At 40.6% G+C, this 21,262-nt stretch overlaps 1 protein-coding gene across 1 annotated transcript in view; it reads right to left on the minus strand.

Annotated features, from left to right (window-relative positions):
• WWC2 (WW and C2 domain containing 2) overlaps positions 1-21,001 on the minus strand; it is a 177,587-nt gene extending 156,586 nt beyond the window's left edge. Inside the window, exon 1 of the mRNA XM_089525423.1 lies at positions 20,602-21,001. Coding sequence (XP_089381549.1) covers positions 20,602-20,732 — 131 coding nt within the window. The 5' untranslated portion in view covers positions 20,733-21,001. The remainder of the gene's footprint in view (positions 1-20,601) is intronic.
• Positions 21,002-21,262: the final 261 nt, after the last annotated feature.

A 21,262-nucleotide genomic window follows, 5' to 3' on the forward strand; every position in this document is an offset into this window, starting at 1 on the left:
AGATAAGGAAGACTCAATCTGTACAAAGGACCTGAAGAAGCCAGATATAAAGTGCAACCTCTACTTGTGAATGAACTGTTATGTGGAAAAGGTGTAAATGAAAGTGAAAAGGTGCTCTGCCATTCCCTTTTCTCTAAAAAAATGCATACAGTCAACAAAGTTAGTTGAACAATGCCAGTGTTGAAATATTAACCTCAATATATTAAATGAGTTGGGTATCTTTCTCAAGTTTTACTGTTTCAATATGATGTAAAACTGCTAGGGTGTGTACATGATGCTAAACCACAGTTTAGCATTACCTGTATGAGCCTTATTTTTTTCCTCCACCTTCTATTTCTTCCTCTAGTGAAGGCAGAAGAAGGGCATCATAAACCTCTTCTTCCACTTTAAAGTAACTGCAGTTTGTCATTCATCTGAAACTAGACTGTTGTTACAGTTTGTCTGAAAAACCAGAGGGAGGGAGGACTTGTGCAAGTAATGCTAAGCGACAGTAATACACCCAAACTAGATAATTGACACTTTAACAGCAACTCATCAGAAACTGTATTAGCAAGTCTGTCCAGAACAGAGGATTACAAATTAAAGATCTAATTCTCAACAGTTTTTCTCCTTTTAACAATGTAAAGATCTAACTCTCAACATCTCATTTTAATCAATCTCTGTGATTGACTGATCCTTGTTCTGCCATTCATTGTACTGGACAACATACTACAAGTCTTCCCTTTCCTGGCATCTCGCCTTCCTGGTGAAGAAAAGATTAAAGAAAATACATTCATCCCTCAATATCGCTGAGGTTAGGGGCACAGAAACCCTGTGAATGTGGAAAAACTGCAAATAACAAAAATACTATGTTTTTACATGAGAGAACACCTCTCTAGGAATCTCCAGGTCCTCCAGTGCCACTCTGTGGTCAACATCTGCCAAACGTTGACCACAGAATTGCGCTGGAGGAGCTACAAATGCCTAGTGGAGTGTTTTCTCTAGGAATCTCTAGGTTCTTCAGTGCAACCTTTGGTTAAAGTTGACCATAGAGTTGTGCTGGAGGACCTAGAGATTCGTAGAGAGAGCATAGTAATAAAATCTGTAAATAATCAAATCTGCAAAAATCAAAGCCACAAAAGTGGAGGGATGAGTGTATCTCTGGTTGAATCCAAGGAATACTCTGTCTTATCCTGTAAAGAGACAGTGTTTTAACTTGAGACTCCAGTCCTTACAAGAGCTCATTTTTTCTTTAACACTTCCTAAGCACTTATTAGAGAACATGTGGTGAATGCATTTGAGACAGGAAAGCAGAACAGAAGGGGAAATAACCCCTCCCCACAAACTATAAAGCAGTCCTTGCCCAACGCTGGCACTGTGACAGGCAAATTAATTGAGCCCAATAAAAATTCAAAATGCTGGCATTTTTCTCAGAAAGGCTCTGCAGGAGGGTGATCTTGGTAGAGTTTGCATGCCAGTGTGGATTAAATATGGACTTGGCAAGCATGACAAGGGGTAGAACCTTCTATTGCTGCCAGCAATGAGCAATTCTTCTCCCAAGCACCACAAAAAAGAAGGTCCTCAGTCCCCAGACAGATGCATTTGTCTCTCTTCCACCAGACAAACCATTTTAGGAATATATCACATCATTCAAAGCATCTGATCATTCGTTACACATTGAATTCTCCCCTAAACTTGAGCCTTATGTATACCACTATGAAGCAGTTTCTGTGAAGAGTCTCAACTCTAGCAAAACAAGAAGGCTTGCAGAATTCTAACTAGCTTAGTACCTAAACCCATTGGGCTACTAAAAGCGTTGTATAAGAGAGGTTACACTTGTTCCTAGCTCTCTTGAAAATAGATATGAATGTTCAGCTTGAGTATGAACATAAAATGCATACTAGTCCTCATCCAGCACACCAGTTTTTTCAATACCCAAGACATATACTGCACAGTAATATAAATTACATTTCTTTTCCTAGCCCCATTTCACTTTAAAAATTGAGAGAGGGGGTTGAACCTCAAAATGAAAACTGTATCATACAAATATATGCCATCATTCCTAATGATCTCTCAGTCATCAAATCAGATATCACATTGTCATGTCTCACATTGTCAGTGGTCTCTTTGCAAATGGGTGTGGGAAATTTTCAACAATGGAACAAACTGCCTCAGAGTATGATAGATTCTCTTGCATTGGAGATTTGAAGGACAGAAATAATCTTGCATGGGAGAATTAATCTCTCTCAGCTTTGCCCACCAGGCTTCTCTGTGCAGCAGCAGGCAAGATCTTGAGGGTAAGGAGGTGGAGTTGCAGTGATCTATTGTGATTCAATCCCCCTGACCAGATGCCCTCTTGCACAGTCTACAGGTTTTGAGTGTGCGTGCCTAATAGTGAGTAGCTGGGACAAAGTTGGTGTACCGCCCACCCTGCTGCACCACAGTCTCCCTTCCTGAGCTAGCCAGGGTAGTCTTGGGGTAGGGGTTGAAGTCCCCACTCCTATTAGTGTTGGGGGACTTTAACATCCATGCTGTGACTGCCCTGTCAGGAGTACCTCAGGACTTCATGGCCTCCATGACAACCATGGGACTGTCCCAAGTGGTATCTGGCCTTACTCATGCTGCTGGGCACACTGTGGACCTTGTTTTCTGTGCTGGGTGGGGTGATGATGATCTTAGTATGGAGATACTCCACAGTACCATTGTCATGAATAGACCATTATCTGTCCAGGTTTAGATTCACTGTGACTCAGAACCTCTGGAGGGGTGGGGATCGATTAGGATGGTCTGGCCCAATAGGCTGCTCTTGGGGAGTTTCCTGTCACCTCCGCAGGCAATTCTGTTGAAGCTCTGGCTGACCTTTGGAATGGGAAAATGGCCAGGGCGGTGGACACAATTGCTCCTGCTTATGGAGTAGAGCCAAACCAGCCCCCTGGTTCTCCAGGGAGTGATGGTGATGAAGTGAGTGAGACTGAGACTAGAGTGCCGTTGGCGAAGCAAATCTGACTGAACACAGGCTAGAGCCTATTTCAAGATCTATTGTGTAGCAATGGGTGCAGCAAAGAAATTCTCTTTTGCTGCCTGCATTGCATCTACACAAAGTTGTCCAGCAGAGCAGTTCCGAGTGGTTAGGGGTCTCTTACACACTCATCCTCAAGAAAATGCAGATCACTCGCTGGCCCGCTGTGAAGAATTTGCACAGCATTTTGCAGATAAAGTCACTCAGATCCGGTCCAACTTGGATACTACAGTTGATACAGTGTCAGTGGATGTAACCTCAGCACCTGTCTGCCCAGTGGATACTTTTCAACTTGTGCAGCCTGATGTGGACAGGATCCTTGCAGAGGCAAAAGCCACCACATGTGTTTTGGACCCTTGTCCTCCTTGGCTTATTAAACAGGCCAGAGGGGGCTGGCTGAGTGTGTAAAGGAGGTAGTCAATGCCTACCTACAATAAAGCAGAGTTCCATCCTGCCTAAAGGAGGCAGTTGTGAGGCCTTTTTAAAAAAAATCCCTGAATCCCGTAATAATGAATAATTATTGGCCAGTATCCAACTTACCATTTTTGGGCAAGGTTTTGGAATGTGTGGTGGCTTCCCAACTCCAGGGGCTTCTGGATGAAATGGATTATCTAGATCCACTTCAATCTGGTTTCAGGCCTGGCTACAGAACAGAAACAGCTTTGGTCACCTTGGTGAATGACCTACGTAGGGAACTAGACAGGGGGATTGTGTCCCTGTTAGTTCTGTTGGACCTCTCAGTGGCTTTCGATACCATCAACCATGGTATCCTTCAGGCCACCTCTGTGGGATGGGACTTGGAGGTACTGTTCCTTCCTGGAGGGGCGAACCCAGAAGATGGTGCTAGGGGACATCGGTTCAATCCCCTGGCCATTGGCCTGTGGGGTTCCTCAGGATTCTGTATTGTCCCCTATGCTATTTAACATATACATGAAGCCACTGGGAGGTGTCATCCAGCGTTTTGGGGTCCAGTGTCATCAATATGCCAATGACACTCAACTCTACTACTCCTTTCCACCCCAATCCAAGGAGGCTGTCCTGATCCTAAACCAGTGTCTGTCATCAGTAATGAGGGCAAACAAGTTGAAACTTAATCCAGATAAGACAGATGTGTTTGTGAACAGTCAGAAAGCATATCAGGAAATAAAGATCCAGCCTGAGTTAGATGGGGCCACACTCCCTCTGAAGATGCAGGTACACCTCAGAAAATCTTACCTTAATAAACTGTAAATACAATGATACAGATGGAGACATAGAAGGTGAAATTCTATTATATAGAATTATATAATAAAACAGCAGCAACTCTGGATCCTGACATTGTAACATTGTCCATTAGGTTAGCCATTGTACCCTTAATATTTAAAATATCATAATTCTTAATTGTATGTGTGTGCGTGAATGGGCACACACATGTGTGAATGCATGTGCCTATTTTAAGAACTCAATAGAAAACTAAAAGGTATTCCAGTTTCAAGACAGACTCCACATAAAATAAAGTATGCAATATTCTGTCTGTGGAAGTCAATTTATGCTGAACTTGTAATTTATCATACAAACTCAAGAGATACAAATGAATGTCACAGAACTATTTCTTCATATCATAACTGCTGGAGTCTTTCATACATCTTTTTTAAAAGTACAAAGTTTCAAAATAAGAAGAAGCCTTGAATCAATCTTTTTCCTATGGAAAGTGTTACAAGACTCATGAGAAAATATATTAAAAGCCTCTGTCACAGAATGAAAATCCCCTTCAGATCACTGAACTTTTGAATAATCACATTAAAGAAACACTTCTATTCTTAATAAAAAGTACCACCACCAAGACATACTATCAAAGATAGGAAATTTGCAATGCGCACATCTGCAGTGCAAAGGACAAAAGAAACACACTAGTCAAGAAAGTCAAAGCTAGTTAGATGTCTATGAACTGAAAATAAAACAAAACCTCAGCAATCAACTGGACTCATAGCCCAGCATTTAACTTAGTTCCCCCCACCAAAGGCTAAAATTAATGATGCTTGAGTTAACTCCCTTGAGATTAACTTCCTCAAAACGAGAAGTGAATACTCATGAAACAGGCTCTTCTAAGGTGTTAAAATACTTTGTGACACTATCAAACTGCAATGGCATCTGCTAAAGATGAATGGCATCATTTATTGCCAAACTGTAACACAAGCGGGACTTGCAATGAAAAGTTATCCCAACCTCCTGGAACACAGGGCAGAAACATATGGCAGAGTCCATTTTCTTAGGATACCAGATTCCTCTAAATATTTCACCAGCAGTTTTTTTTCCCAGTCAAAAAAGGGAGAACTGCTACTCTTGGAAGCATCTTAAAATGAGGCATAAAGCCCTGTCCATGTATGTTTTGTTTCTTCTTAGACACTGCAGGGTTGTTGAAAAACAAGAAGTAGAGTTCTGGCAACTTCTAGTTTTGCTGGGGTCGGGGGTTGGTGCAAATTCTTGGACGGACACAGTAATAGAAAATAGGTTCCTAGACCACTAGACTGCACTACAGCCCTGGTAACACAATGCTGGTACTGAAGCCACAACACCCTCCACAACTGCCATCTGCCGGCCTGAGAGGGAGTTCGCCAGGCAAGTCCAGCTCCATCAGGACTAGCCTGGAAGAAGGAAGAGCCCTCCCTCCAATCCATCTGCCTTGGTCCAGGCCTTTGAGGGAGAGAAGAATCACTGGACCTCATCCCCTTTCCCTCCATCATTCCCTTCTCCTTTTGTTTCGTGTCTTTTAGATTGTAAGCCTGAGGGCAGGGAACTGTCTGATTAAAAATAATATTGTAAGCCACCCTGAGAGCCATTAGGGCTGAAGGGCAGGATATAAATACCTAAATAAATAAATAAATATAAGTTTGACCCCAGAGGAGGGCTTCAAGGTCCACTCAGCCTTCCATCCTTTCGTAGGTCGGTAAAATGAGTACCCAGTTTGTTGGAGGCAATATGCTTACACATTGTAAACTGCTTGGGAGTGCTGGTTCACTGATAAGCAGTACAGAAATGTACTTGGTATTGCTATTGTTATACATGGCATGTTTGTTAGAGGGTCCTACCAAGATGGAACAGAATCCCTACTGTAAAGAGCCCTACTGGGGAGTGAGTCTGAACAACGATGAAGGAATCTGGAGAGGAATCCCTCCTAAATGAAACCTCTTCCATGTAGGATATTTACTATTTATAAATCAGGGATTAACAAAATCCCTAGGACTTTGCCCTGCACAGCCCTGAGGCATCTAAGCTTCTAAATTATACATTTTCAGTATGTCCCTTTCCATCGCCATATGGGTGCAGGGGACATGTTCCCTTCTCTGCCAGCTGCTTTAAGCCCAGCAAAGGCCTCTTTCCAAAACAAAAAATTTACAATTTTGATTTTAAAAAATTCCTCTAAACCCATAACAGCCCGAATGTATGACAAATTATCCCCCTTTTTTCCTTGCAAATTATATTTTAAAAACAAAAATGCCACGAAATCTCTCCTCAATTTCTCCTCGAGTTTTAGGAATAACACCTAATTAGTTGTTATTTCTAACATTTGTTAACAAGTAAACACAGAGACGAATGTTACAAATCACTGTTTTATTCTGCCCTCATTCTCACTAAAATGATGTGATGGTAATATTGCCACATTTAATGCATTACTTCCAAACCTTGGAGCCCTGAATACTAAGGGCATCACTTAATAAACAGTGAGAAGCAACTACCTTATCCAGTCTCATGCCCATGTAATTTCAACATATTTGGAGGTTAAGAAAAGCATTTTCTCCTAGGTAAGCCTCTATACACAATTACATATTATGACAAAAACCAAACAAAAACAAACAAAATTTCTGACCCAAATGTGGGTTTAAGAATAGGGATTTGTAAGATAATTGGCAGTTGTACCCTCTATCATATGGTCACAGTAAAAAAGATGCTACAATTGATAACTGAAAAAGTTAACATCTTTTTTCACTAGAAAAAAGATAAAACGTTGGACCTGCTCCAGATGTTTGCATACAACATGAAAAGTGATTTATTAAATTATAAACCTTCCAAATCTTTTCTGCAGAGAAAACCCTTCACGTCTTTGCCTTTAACAACTCTAGATCTGAGAGTGAGAGTCTACCACCTGGTGAGATTAAAAGTTAATATACTACCTATTTTCCAAGGTCTCAAAGGATGGATTGATGCCTTTCTGTACTCATTTTAAATAACAGCCTTTAGATCTTAACACACATTTGGCTCTGCCTCTACCCAGGCAGTTGAACATATATCCAATCCACACTTCTATATAAAACAGTATTCTACTTTTTAATTTTTTTTATTTATTTGCTTTATATTCCTTCCTTCCTCAAGGGAGCAGTATTCAGATAAAACACAATAAAAGCAATTCAAACCAACAGCAGCAGACAACCAATACAACACTTGCTTACTCTCTGAAAGCTCATACAAATAAATACATGAGGATGAAAGTGTGTGAGCTAGATTGGTAACAAAAGATTGTTCCATAACAAGGGTGCTGCCACCAAAGAAGTCCTGCCAATATTGGTAGTTATTTACCATTCTACTCTGGAATATCACAAAGTTAAAGATAAAAGTTTCTCCTTGACATGAATGTCTAGTCGTGTCCCACTGTAAGAGGCAGTGCCCATCTCCATTACTAAGTCTAAAAGCCAGCGTTGTCCTGAGACAACTCCAGTGGCCATGTAGCCAGCATAACTGCAAGGAACGCTGTTACTGTCCCACCAAAATTGTACCTATTTATCTATTTGCACTTTTAGATGCTTTCAAACTGCTAGGTTGACAGAAGCTGGGACTAGTGATGGGAGCTCACTCCATCATGCGGCACTTGAGCCTCGAACTGCCAACCTTTCAACCTTATGATTGTTAGAATTCATGTCTTACCCACTAAGCCACCATGTCCCTATAGTATCATAAACAGAGCTCCTATAGAAGAAACTGAACAGCAACAAATAAATAGAAAGGATCTGCTTAAGTGTAGAAAGAAGGATGGATGAGTGGACAATTAAAGGAGTCTGAAACAAAAGAAATTGTATTAGTGAAGTAAAATGATAATGTAAGGCCAGGCCTTGGGATGTGCTACTCAGAACAGTAGAAAACCAGGCCAGAAGAAGACTTTATGGCTGGCAGGAAAAAATGGCCAAAACAGAAACTTTCCCTAGGAAGAACCATTCAGTGATTGAATTTGCCTTTCACAACAAGCCAGGAACCCTGGCTTGTTATGTATAAGCTTGTCATGTGTAAATGCCAAAGTGTTCTCCGTTCTAAATCGTGAAGCTTTGACCTGTAGCTTGTTTACTATATTATGTGAATGCAGTCAGCTACCTTCCCTTGGTTTGTTCAGAGAAAGAATCCAGAGCTTGGTCTTGATTTGGTAGGTAGAAACCAGAAGGGCAGTTTTAATCCTGCCTTTTCCCCAATCTGGGACCCAAGGCATCTGAATAAAATCACAGAGCAAAACTTTAACCACATCCACTTCAAGTAGGAACTACTCCACAGTGTGTTATTAGCAAAGGCAGAGATCTGACAGATTCCTGGCTTGTTTTGGGTGCACATAGTTTGTGGAGGAAACAGTAAATGAAAGTTAATTGATCTACAGAGGAAAAATCTATATTTCTAAATGAAAAAAAAAAACAGGGAAAATATCAAATAGCAAAATGCCCACCTGGAACAGAGGAAACAGTATACTCCTCCTATCATTAATGGGAGAAATAACACAGTACAGCCAGGAATATTTAGTCAGAGTTAATGAAGCTGCCATAGATTTTTCTGCAGTCTTTTGTAGGCAAAATTAAATTTGCTGCCAGTTGATGTGCCTCTTGTTGGAACAAATGCACAATATTCTTTTGTTATTCAGGAAAATAAGGGATAAATAATGCCATCCTCTTCCATTGAAACAATTGATAACCTACTATACAGGCTTGGTAACTGGTAACATGAATAGTTAGAGCAGAGGAAGAGTATACACCTCTGCCCAACAAATCCATTCTCTTACCTACTCTATCAGATGGAAATTAATGAGGTTTTTTACTCCCTTTTGACTCCCTTCCACCACAATACAATTTGGAGTGAAATAAGTAAAAAAGAAACCTGCATTCTCGTATACTTTATATAGACTCTCTAATTTCTTTGAGGTAAGTGGAGTCATGGATGCATTGGCTCATGGTTGATTAATTCTAGCAGTATTGGCAATCGTGGCAGTATAACTGGCATTTTATTTTGGGTTTGCAAAAAACAGATCAAGAAAGAAGGAGTCATGATTTCCAGGCCCAATTGCCATTCTAAGGATGATATCAGTGCATGCTTTCAGATCTTCCATGGTGAAATGGGAGCATTATCTCCCAATTCAGGTGTCTGAAATGGAGTAAAAGGCGAGGGGAAATTAGATAATTATTAAGGTGAGTTATAACCAGCTTCTGGATATAACTCACCTTAATAATTATCTAATGTATAGTAGGCTTGACATTCAGTTTAGACATGGTTGAGGAGTAAACCACAGAGCAAGATCTAAAGCTTGTTGTAGTGAGAATAGGAATATTTTGAACTGCCAGTGGAAGATCTGTAATTGAATGTGGGGATGTGAATTTATGGATATGGAGGCTACTGTAACATTTGTTTAAACAGGTATAACAGTCTTGAGAAGAGAAGCTGTCAGAAGTTTTCTCCATAGCTGTTCCTAGTAACTGCTGCCTTGATAGGAAAGCTCAACAAAGATGAGTCATCTCTATATGAGTGGTATGACTGTTCTTCCAATTTACGTGTGTATCTATACACGAGATACACAACTAGAATTGGAATGGTCATAATTTTCCTAATAGAGAGCTCTTTGTGAACTGGAGAAGACACCACAGTGCCCTGGAGTGTGTGCAGATGAATGCCAATGGCTTAACCAAAGTAGATGGATGGTCTTCAATATGAATTGGTGCCTAGACTGACAATACCAGAGGGGTTGTCTGCTAGCATTTGCTGTATTGGCTGACTTTGAGGCCCAAACAAATCATCTGGAGGTCTGTCTTGTACCATCAACGTTGTGCTGCAGCATCAACACTATTGTTGGAGTAGGCAACATTGCAATGGTTATCAGTGTTAATACCAGTGCTGAAGTTTTTGATCCCAACTAAGTAGATTTCTTGCATTTATGTTTCTCCTTTCCTCTCTCCTCTTTGTCTTTCATCAGTTTTGTGAGGGTCTCTATATCCAGATTAGGCTTTTGTTGGGATGTTCCCTTCTAAAGCATAAGATTCAAGCATTTGCCTAGAGTGGAAAGAGGTTCTATCCCATTAGTCTGGCATTATTTTAAGAGCAATGTAACTATATCGGTACTACCTCTCCCTGTACTGAGGGTTCCTTTGGTGATGATGGCATTAGGCCTGACACTTCCAGGCATCAATGTGGCTGTAAGACAAGTGGCTGGAGAAACAAAAGCCATTTCTTCTGATAAAATAACAGACAGAGACGGAGTTGTACAAATGCATGCTGAGAATACATTTGCAGAGATTCCCTGTGTAATGGTCAGTTTTGCATGGTTTTATCTACAGCCTGAAGAGATTGTTCCTAAATATGGTGATGAAGCTATACAAGGTGGTTTCTGAGTCCCTGAAAAGTAAATCTCCTACAAATTTGAAAGTTATGAACTAAATGAGGGAGTTTATCACACTGCCCTTGTTCATCCTTTCCTCCCAAGCTAGGCAGGGGATGAAAACTTTTAAAAGTGGATTTTATTGCATGCTTCCATGCCAGACAGGAGGCATCCCATACCCAATCATGGCATCCCGTACCTGATCTGGACTCCTCCCACACCTTGCAAAGAATGGGAAAATCCCATTTTTTCAAAAAGCGCAGGAAAATCCAGATTGACTACGCGGGATGCCATGGTCGGATACGGGATGCCTGGTTACCAAGGTGTGCGATAAAATCCATGTTTAAAAGTTTTCATCCTTTTAGGATGAAAGGATGGGAAAGGGCAGTGTGATAAACTCTGAGCTTTCCCCAGAGAAAAAAGACACTTGAGACTGGTTTTGTGGGACTTTTTTTACCACCAAGTGAGGCACCTTCCTCAAAGAATGCCTTTGATGCCATATAAAAATAAATAACAACCAAAAATGGAAGAAAGAGGTGATTAAAAAAAGAAAAGAAAGAAATTTAGGAATGAAGAACAAGAAAAAACAAAGAATCAGAAGAAACCTATTCAGCAATTGTTGTTTATGACAACTATCCATATGAAGTATCCTGCACAATGGACAAGAAAGAATTATGGGAAGGGTAGTTTTGGTGTGCAGGAACATGCATGGTAGGAAGGAGGAGGTGGCATTCTAAGCTACTCAGTTCCAGAACTTTATAGAGGGAGTCTATGCAAGCACAAGACCCCTCAAGATGCATGAGGCCTGACAGAAGCATCACTGGTATGGGGAGGCTGCCATGGGGGGAGGGGCAATGTCAGCGGCCTCCCCCTCTCCCTGCCCCCCAATACTCACCTCTTGTGAATTTTGTTGCCAAGCTGACTCCCTCCCTGGAGTGGGAGCCAGGCTGGTCTACCAAGGGGGTACACTCATCCCTCTGCTGACTTCAAAGCTGCCTGGCTCCCTCCCCAGAGAGTGAACCGGGCCAGCAACAAAGCTATAAGGAGAGCACTCATCCCTCTGTCACAGCAGGAGGAGGACCCCACCAGTATGTTACCCCTCTTGTTGGGTGTCACATAGTGTGTCCATACCCCCCAGTGACACCACTGAGGCCAGTGACCATGATGAACAACCATCTTTCCACTGTAGTGGAACCTCTTCATTCTCATCTCTGCAAACCAATAGCAGCTGTTTTTAAAAACCTGCAGGGAACACAATGGATCAAAGTTACACACAATAAAGTAATACTTTCATATTCTACTTGTTTCTTTAGCCATATAAAAGAATGTATGCTGGACAAAATAGAGGGTTCAAAAATATATAGTTATACAGTATATGAAACTCAGTGTTAACATGGAAGAGCTAAATAATAATAAATCTTTATGTTGCAGAAGGAAATAAAAAGCACTGTATCAAAAAATGAGCAGCCAATACCTCTGGGAATCCACTGTTTAAAAAGCTTGCTGCTCAAAAAATAATGCAACTTTCACAATATGATCATTTAATGTAATCCCACCTAATGTACCAAATTCCTTAATATACTAAGTTGCTCCATTAGCACATCAGTTACTAAGTCATAGTGTGTAACATATGCAATTTGTAGACCAAATGTAGAGAAAGTCATATGAGGTCAGGAGAAACCCTGATTCACTCCTCAGTTCAGAAGCTCACTGGGTAACTATGGGCCAGTCACTATCTCTAATCTATTTTAAGGGCTGCTGTGATGATAAAATGGGGAGTGGGAAGAACAGTATACCTCACCCTGAATTCCTTAGAGGACTTGTGGGATAAAATATGAAAATGAAATATTTTTGCTGACAGCTATAGAAACCTCTGGGCATTTGCAGCTTCCAGTTAATCAAAATGAGTAGAAATGTTAGAAGTGTTTCAAGTGATAAATTACATAATTCTCACTCGAAGCAAAATGCTCATGGTTGAAAAAAAATAATGTTCTCTCCGTGACCTATAGGTATTGTTTCAATTGCCAAAGCAGTAAACCTCAGAAACCTGACCTGAAAGGGTTAGTGCTTCCCTTCTCTCTGTTGTGCCCCATAAAGTCTCTAATCATCTGAATACTATTTTAGGAATGCTTTACAAAACATGTCAGATGATTATTAATCTCCATAGCATTCCTCTGTTCACTCAAACAACCATGGCTGTATTAACAGTTTATTTTGTACACAGCAGTCATCCTAATGCAGAAGAGGAAGAAAAATAAGCTAAAGGCACCAGGTCACATCTGATCTTGGAAGCTAAGTATGGTCAGCTCTGGTTAGTACTTAGATGGGAGACTGCCAATGAATGCCAGGTGGTACAGGCTATATTTCATAGGAAAGAACTGGTAAAACCACCTCTTCTTGCCTAAAAAAAACCCTTATGAAATTCATGGGGTCACCATAAGTCAACAGACAACTTAAAGGTACACACAGCCTATTCTACAAAGGCGACTAATCATTATGCCTCTCAATACACACACAAAAAGGCAAGTGGGACTAGTTATTTAAGAATGTGTTAGTCAGGGATTTTTGCTCAAACCCTCCCTATGTTCTACTTGTGAATTACTTTTTCTTCCAGTCCCATAAATAAGAATATCATCAGGTTATACAAATCTTAAATCATGATGCAGAAAGAGTCCAAAATTATCCAGGATTGCTCTTCCTCAAAGTGAGGACAATTATTTCTAGAAGCCTACCATATTTAATTCTAGTAAATTTAGTCAAATATGTCATTTGCAAGAGTCTTTTCTCAGGAAATATCAAGAACACAAATAACTTTATATTTGAGTTACATCCTAGCAGTACTTTTTTTACATCATATCATTTGTATAGCAAAATCTCTAATGTGAGTCAACCCAATGCTAATGAATAATGTATTCCGTACTAAGAATTATGGATTTCTCCTTTAACAATGATGTATGACTGTAAATCACTATTAAATGGCATGTTTGTTTTCAACAAGGAAGTTTCATACCATAAGTACCTCAAGTGAAAAACAGAACACTCCCTCTAAAGGACTGTGTTCTATGGATACCACTGGTTATAAAACTACCTCATTCTTTTTTTTAACACCAGTGAACTCTATGACATACAGCTCTCCACATTATTAGAAGTTCCTCATTCCCACCATTCATTGCATCCTAGCTGTTCCCTCCTAAGATAAGCATGGCAGGAGACTAAGCAGATACTTTAGGCTTCTACATGGAATAGAAGTCAAACTGACAATTTCCTAAATGTAGAAATAATAATCTGTTTAATTATCTCCTAGGTAATTTTGGACAAAATACGTCAGAATAACCAACATATTTCTCATAGCTGCTGCTCACAGCTTAAAAACACCTACCAATAAAGAACTGCCAAGAGATCTAGTTCCATGTTATGTATGTTTACCCACATGTCCTCCTGGCTGGGCTTCCTCTTTCTCACCTCCGTCTTTTAATCTCTGTCCAGCATTCAGCTGCACGCATTATCACTTCCACCCACCGCTCTGACCACATCTCTCCTGTGTTGGCATCCCTTCACTGGCTCCCTCTCCCTTTCCGCATTCAGTATAAGCTCCTGCTGTCGACATTCAAAGCCCTCCATGGACTGGCCCCTCCTTACTTATCAGACCTTCTTTCTCCTCACCTTCCCACCAGGGCCCTCCGTTCTGGTAGTCAAGGGTTCCTGTCCCAGCCCAAGATTTCCTCTGCCCCATCCCGGATTCGCCCCTTTTCACTTGCTGCCCCTCACTCCTGGAACCTTCTTCCCCCACAAGCAAGAGCCATCACTTCTTTAACCAGCTTCAAAACGGAGTTGAAAACCATCCTGTTCAGAGAAGCCTTCCCAGGCATCGCATAATTGTCGCTTACTATCTGATGTTCTGTTGCTGACTGTTTATCGATCCATTTCCTGTATTGCTATGTACTGTATATGTATTATCCTACTTGTCAGTATGTTTTTCCCTGGATAATGATTAACCTTCCATTTTGAAGCCAAGCCCTCCCTCCTGTCCATCTGCCTTGGTCCAGGCCTCGGAGGTTGAGAGGAACTGCTGGACCTCTTACCCTTTCCCGTCACCACTCCCTTCTCCTTCTGTGTCATGTCTTTTTAGATTGTAAGCCTGAGGGCAGGGAACCGTCTAACTAAAAAGATTGCATGTACAGCACTGTGTAAATTTACAGCGCTTCATAAATAAAGGTTAATAATAATAATACAGGCAACTGCAAAGATGGCTGTAAACGTGGATGTCTAATACACTATATCTTAGTTAATGAATTAGAAGTGTTCCTAAACATTACATCTTTAACAAAAAAATTGATACAGAGGCAGAATAACATGAAAAGTATAGAAACAGATTAATACATCACAAAAGAGAAGACCTGCTCAACATGTTTTGGCAAACTTGTTACTCAAACCTCACAATATGCACATGGAAAATGCAACAACAGGTCAGAGAAGCCTTGGATTAATACAAATATTAGAATTTGGATGGATTCTGTCTGTAGACCAATACTGCTGTTTTGAGCTATACAGACAGAATCCATCCAAATTTTAACAAAAATCTTAGAACAAATATGAAAAACAAAACAAATTCCACAGTTTGGAAATGTTAAATATATATTTGAACTCCCAAGAAAGAGGACACCAAAGATTGTAGTAATCATTTGACTATTGCACTGATTTCCCATGCAAGCAAAGTTATGCTCAAAATTTTACAACAATTACTTTTACTAAATACGGAGCAAGAAATGCCAAATGTCCAAGATTGATTCCGAAAAGGGAGAGGCACTGGAGATCTTACTGCAATGATGCAATAGATAATGGAATACACAAAGAAAATCAACGTGTGCTTTACAGACTATTTGATTGCAACTTTTGATTGCACAGATCATGAGAAATTATGGTTCATTCCAACAAACAAGACAGCAGTGCCATATCTTATTGTGCTGATGCATAACCTTTGGACACGAACACAATATGAAGAATCAGAATGGTTTCCTATTGGCATGGGGTTCAGAAAAGGCTGCATTTTATCATCCTACCTGTTTAATTTATATGCAGAACATATCCATACAGAAAATAGGATTAGACTTGGAAGAAAGCGACATGGAATTTGCTGGAAATAACATCAACAATGTAAGATAGAGTGAGATATACAAAACATACAATATTACCTACAGAAAATAGAAAAAATGTGCAATTACTGTACTACTGATCAAAGTTAAAGAAAAAAGTGCAAAAGCAGTACTACAGCTGATGCTTATGAAAACAAAAATCATGGCCACAAATGATTTATGTAACTTTAGTGTGAATGATGTAGACATCTGAATTGTTAAAAGGTTTTCTGTATCTTGGTTCAATCATAAATTATAATGGAGACTGCAATCAAGAAATCAGATGAAGATTGGGACTTTGAAAGACAACTAAAGGGGGAACTAGATAAGATCCTAAAATTTAAAGCTATTATCATTAAAATATCTAAGTCAAAAATCTTCCCTGCCATGATTTTTTGATTTCTATGTATTGGCTGCGTAGTGATGAAAACTGATGAGAAAGAGAATCAACTCCTTTGAAATGTGGTGCTCACACTTGATACCATGGATTGCAAAAAGATAAATAAACAAGTTCAAGAGTGAACTCTCCCTAAGTATGACCTACCTGAGGCTACTGTACTTTATGCAAATCATGACTCCTGAAAATATAATAATGGGGAAAGTGGGAGGCAGAAGAAAAGAAAGAAGCCCTTGGTATAGGTGGATTGACTTAACAATGGAGGTTACAGCCCTGAATTTTCAAGGCCTAAGCAGTGCTGAAGATGACTGGGTTCATGAAAGTTTCTCATTCATAGTGTTGCCGTTTTAAAGACAATTTGATGGCAAATAGCAATAGCAAACTACCTAAAATATTGGCACTTGTGTCTACTTTCATACAAGGGCCTGCACTGAGAATCCACAATTAAACCAATCTTCTTGTCGCATTTGCACATACTAAAATAGAGGTATGTGCATTTGTAGGTGGACAGAAGACAATAGACAGATGGAGTGTGGTTTTAGCATGAAATACAGCACATCTAAAGCCAATGATTTCAATAGCTTAATGACAGTTCATGTTGGATCATGAACTGCAAATGTGAATTCTGTATGCATAAACATTATCAAATAGAAAATTACCATGGATGGAGCAGCCCTGATGTGACTTCATGAAGCACACCAAGACAACTACTGCAAGACCAGATCCCTATCATTAGGCAGAGTGAGGTAACTGCTTCAAACAGATGATATGGGGTGTCATGAAAAGATAGCAAATTGGAATTTATTGTATTCTTGTTTTACAACTGTGGATGATAAGAAAAGTCTGTGGGGATTTCCACTTCCAATATCAGAATAACTTGATAGGCTTTTAGTATTATGATTATGCACCTTAACTAGAATAAGCTCAAGTTGTTGCATCAAATTAGGTAACAAACTAAAAAGGTGTGTTTAATATTTTGCAGAGGAACAAGCACCTCCTCCTTTTCATGCAGGACCCCACAGCACCCCCAATCCTATCACATGGTAGTTTCCCCATATTACACATCAGAGCACTGTTTCACCTCTGTTGTTATGTGTCTTCAGGTCAACTCCAATTCATGGCAACTCTAAAGCTACCCTATCATGAGGTTTTCTTAGCAAGATTTATTCAGACATTTGCCACTGTCTTCTCCTAAGGCTGAGAAAGTGGCTTGTCCAGGGTGACCCATTGGGTTTCCTTGGTTGAGTAGGGATATGAACCCTGGTCTCCTGGGCTGGAATCCTATTCCAGCAATCAAACCACTACATCTAGCACAATGTTATCTACTTGGACTAGCAACAACATTCCATAGGCACATTTCCTAGTTCTGCCTGAAAGCTCCAAAGAATTAACCTGGGAACTGTTGTTCTACTACTTTACCACAGCTCTTCTGCAGTACTGGGTTGCGGCATAAGTATTTCTCTGGCAATATCCAGTTACCCAGCCCTCCTACCTAGGCCTTTTTAAGTTTGAGATGTGGAGACTGAACCTGGGGACTCTGTGCATGCAAAGCAGATGCTCTACCACCTGAGTGCTTGCCTTCCTTCCTGCATTGTCATTCTTGATTTTGCTTTGACAACATAATAGCAACTACACTCTAGAACACGTTTATTTGGAAACAAATTTCACTGAAACAAGCAAAGCTAAGGCTACAGTCAAGATTATCTGTCTACAACACCGCCTCTTACTTCCAAATAAAGAAGTACAGGATCATTATAGTTGCATGGATACAAACCCATGCATATTTTTGGGAGGGAGTAAAATACAGGTTTGATTCAATGAAACTTAATTTCAAATTAATCTGCAGAGGGTCAAAGCATGATGTTCACCTTTTACATGATTGACCATGGACTACAGGAAAGCAAGGATCAAATCCTGGATATATACTGAGCTCAAATAACAGGTCATGCATTACCTGGCTTTTCCCCTTTGTGCTCATAATTCTGCCACACAGTTGAGTCCCATACATTAGTTATGGATTATCTCAAGTACCAAGTGCAACGTACCTCTTTCTGTTTGTTTTGTAACAGTGAGTAAAGAGATTGACAAGCATTAATAGAGTTACTCCAAACACTGTCTCCTGCATTGTTTAACAAGGACTTCACTTCATTAGTGCTTGTGAAAGAAATTACAGCCAAGCTCAGGACTGAGAGTTTCTCAAGTCTTCTCTCACTTTAGAAATTAGGAAATTAATGAAAACTGGAAAAGAGTAGCTATTCCAGATCCATCACAGAAGATACAGACTGCAGCTGATTTTCTTAATGCAAACAAAACAACTCTGAAGTTGTATCTGCATTTTAGATAAACAAAAGGGGGACGGAACAGATATAGAAAGAATATTAGCTATATTTTCAGAACCAAGCAATATCAATCATCATAATTTAACAACGTAAAGCAATGTTGAACATAAAGCAACAGCACTCTGGATATACACTATCTGAATGTATATGTTATTCAAAGCAAAATGAAGTGTTTCTGTAAATATGTTCAATTTGTAAATATAATTTAAAATGCACAGTCAACTGAAAACAGATGTAATAATTTCAAAATTTTGCCTGAACTGCCAAACATATGCAGTACAACCCTGTAAAACCCCTGATTTAGTCAATGTTTGCAGTCTGTTTAAGAGGTATTTTAAAAGACACATCACAAAACTGAACAACCAAGTTACATCAACAGTTTAAATGCAATTGCAGGCCAGCAACATGTTTATCATGCTCTGACACTTTGCACCAGGCAATGTCAAAACTTTCAGTGCGTAAGCAGCATGGCTCTGCAACTACCAGGAGACGTTGCAGCTACTCCTTCTTTCAGTTAGGAAATTTAAGCCAAGGCCTTAATAAATAATTCAGCAGTTTGTGCCATAAATTTATAATGTCACTTATTAGTTGGAGATAACTGACTTTCACTGAGCTTACGAAAGCCAAACACCACTGAAGTCTGAATATGTGAACAAAATAAAACTCGAGAATGTATGTGCCAGAGCAACATGTTTTTCTTTCTTTCTTTCTCTTTCTTTCTTTTTTTCTTTCTTCAACTGGAGAGATAACATCTCCGATTGCCAATATTATTTGACTGCACTGGACCAAAGTGATATTCGAGTGTATCCAAAAGTAGGAATTACTTATGGATGTCTTATCACAAAACTGTTCTTTCCCCCTTCTTTTATTTTTTTCGATTCTTCAGTTTGTTTGAGAGGGCAGGAAAAACCAAGGGGCATCTCTAATCTGGGGGGGAGAGGGCGAGATGAAAGGACTCAGTTGAGGCCTACTTCTGAAAACCCAAACATGAAGCCTGAGGCCACTTACCCTCAGCCTCCTATGAAGAAGAAAGGACTCCACCTTGGAGAGAGGTGGGATGGAGAAAAGGCAGAAAGACTGAGGACTCCCAACAAGGCAACAGACAGGAGTTTTGTTTGCTTTTATAATCCAAGTTTTCAGGAGAAAGAAAAATTCAAGCCGGCTGCATGCCAGCAAACTGCCTAGTAGTTGTTGTGGCTGTTGTTGAGTGTTTCCCCCCCCTTTGCTCATCCTGCCTTATATCCCTGAGAAAGAAAGTTCCAAACAAAAAAAAGTTTTTTACTAGGAGAGGAACCTAATAATCCTAATAATAATAATAATAATAATAATAATAATAATAATAATAATAATATCATCTCATTTTAAACCACAACCCCGGTGTCACTGGATCTCCAAGCACATTTCTTTTGTAAAAAAGAGAGAGAAAGGAAGACAAAACTTTGTACATTTGCTTAAAGGCTACAAAGTTTCACTCTCACTTGAAAACTTAGAAGAAGCAAAGGCTTTCTTAATGCATGATAAAAGTTGTGACAGACTTTTGGTTTTAAGAGGAATAAATGCCCCTTTTGGATTCCAGATTGGGAGGGAACTCAGCAATCAATCAAGTTGAAGGGGGGGGGGGGAGAAATATAGTTTGGGAGGGACTTTGGAGAACCAAACATCTCCAGAGTTTTTCCCACTCCTCTCCCCAGCCTGGCTGCATCCACATTGGAGAAGTAATGCAATTTGACTCCACTTTCAGTGCCATGGCTCCATGCTCTGGAATTCTGGGACTGGTAGTTTGTTGTGGCACCTACCAGTCCCAGAATTCCAGAGCATGGAGCCATGGCACTGAAAGTGGAGTCAAATTGCATTACTTCTCCAATGTGGATGCAGTCCCACTCCCTCTCCAGGCAACACATGCCCCCGATGCACAAACATTTGCACCTCAAATGCAGACCCACTTCTTCTCCTCCTTCTCTCTACTTTTCTGCCTTGCAGTTTCTTATGCAACTCCAGGAGAAGAGAGAGAAAAGAGCTGCAAAGCAACTCCAGCCAGGTGCCAAGTTGGCACCCCTACCCCCAGCTCGCCCTCCCTGCCCCACTTTTTCTTCTTTTTGGTGTGTGTGTGGGGGGGGGGGGGGAGGAACAGAGACACCCACCTGTCTCTGGGGTCGATCCAGCTGGTCTGCTTGGTGTTGTGGTCGATGTAGAAGACTTTCCCATCGTAATCCCTGGCCTCCTCCCAGCCGTCGGGCAAAGGCAGCTGCCCGTTGCCTACTTTCCTAGGCATGGTGGTGGTGGGGGGAAGGAGGGAGAGGATCCATAGGGAAAGGAAGAAAGAAAAAGAAAGGAAAGGAAAGAAGAGAAAGAAATCCCCCTTTGCTTTTCCTGGGACTTTTCTTGGGCGGCTGGGAGCCAGAAAAGTGAACCCAAGTTTCAGTCCACCATGGCTGGGCTTGAGCCCCACTGCCTCCCTTTATTTTCTTTCCCTTTTCCTGCAGATCCGGGGGTCCCAATGGGAAGGTTCCCAGCCCAGGCCTGGATCAGCAGCCAGAGCCAGAGCCCCAGCCACCGCCGCTCATTTGCATGAGATTAGCATCCCTCTCATCTGCATGCACATTCCTCGCTGCTGGCGCATTCCTGAGTATTAACCCTCCCTCTACCGCCAAGAGAGAAGCAGCAGAGCCACAGCCACAGCACAGGGAAGGAAGGAAGGAAGGCTCTCTCTTTCTCTCTTTGTGCTAAAACAAATGACACTACTTGGCCATAGGGAAAACAGACTGGTCAATAGAGGAACCAGACTTGCCCCTAGCTAGGGAA

Source organism: Sceloporus occidentalis, unplaced genomic scaffold (genome assembly GCF_023333645.1).
Source record: "Sceloporus occidentalis isolate IW3139 unplaced genomic scaffold, rSceOcc1.0.p SCAF_5, whole genome shotgun sequence".
Lineage (NCBI taxonomy): Eukaryota > Metazoa > Chordata > Lepidosauria > Squamata > Phrynosomatidae > Sceloporus > Sceloporus occidentalis.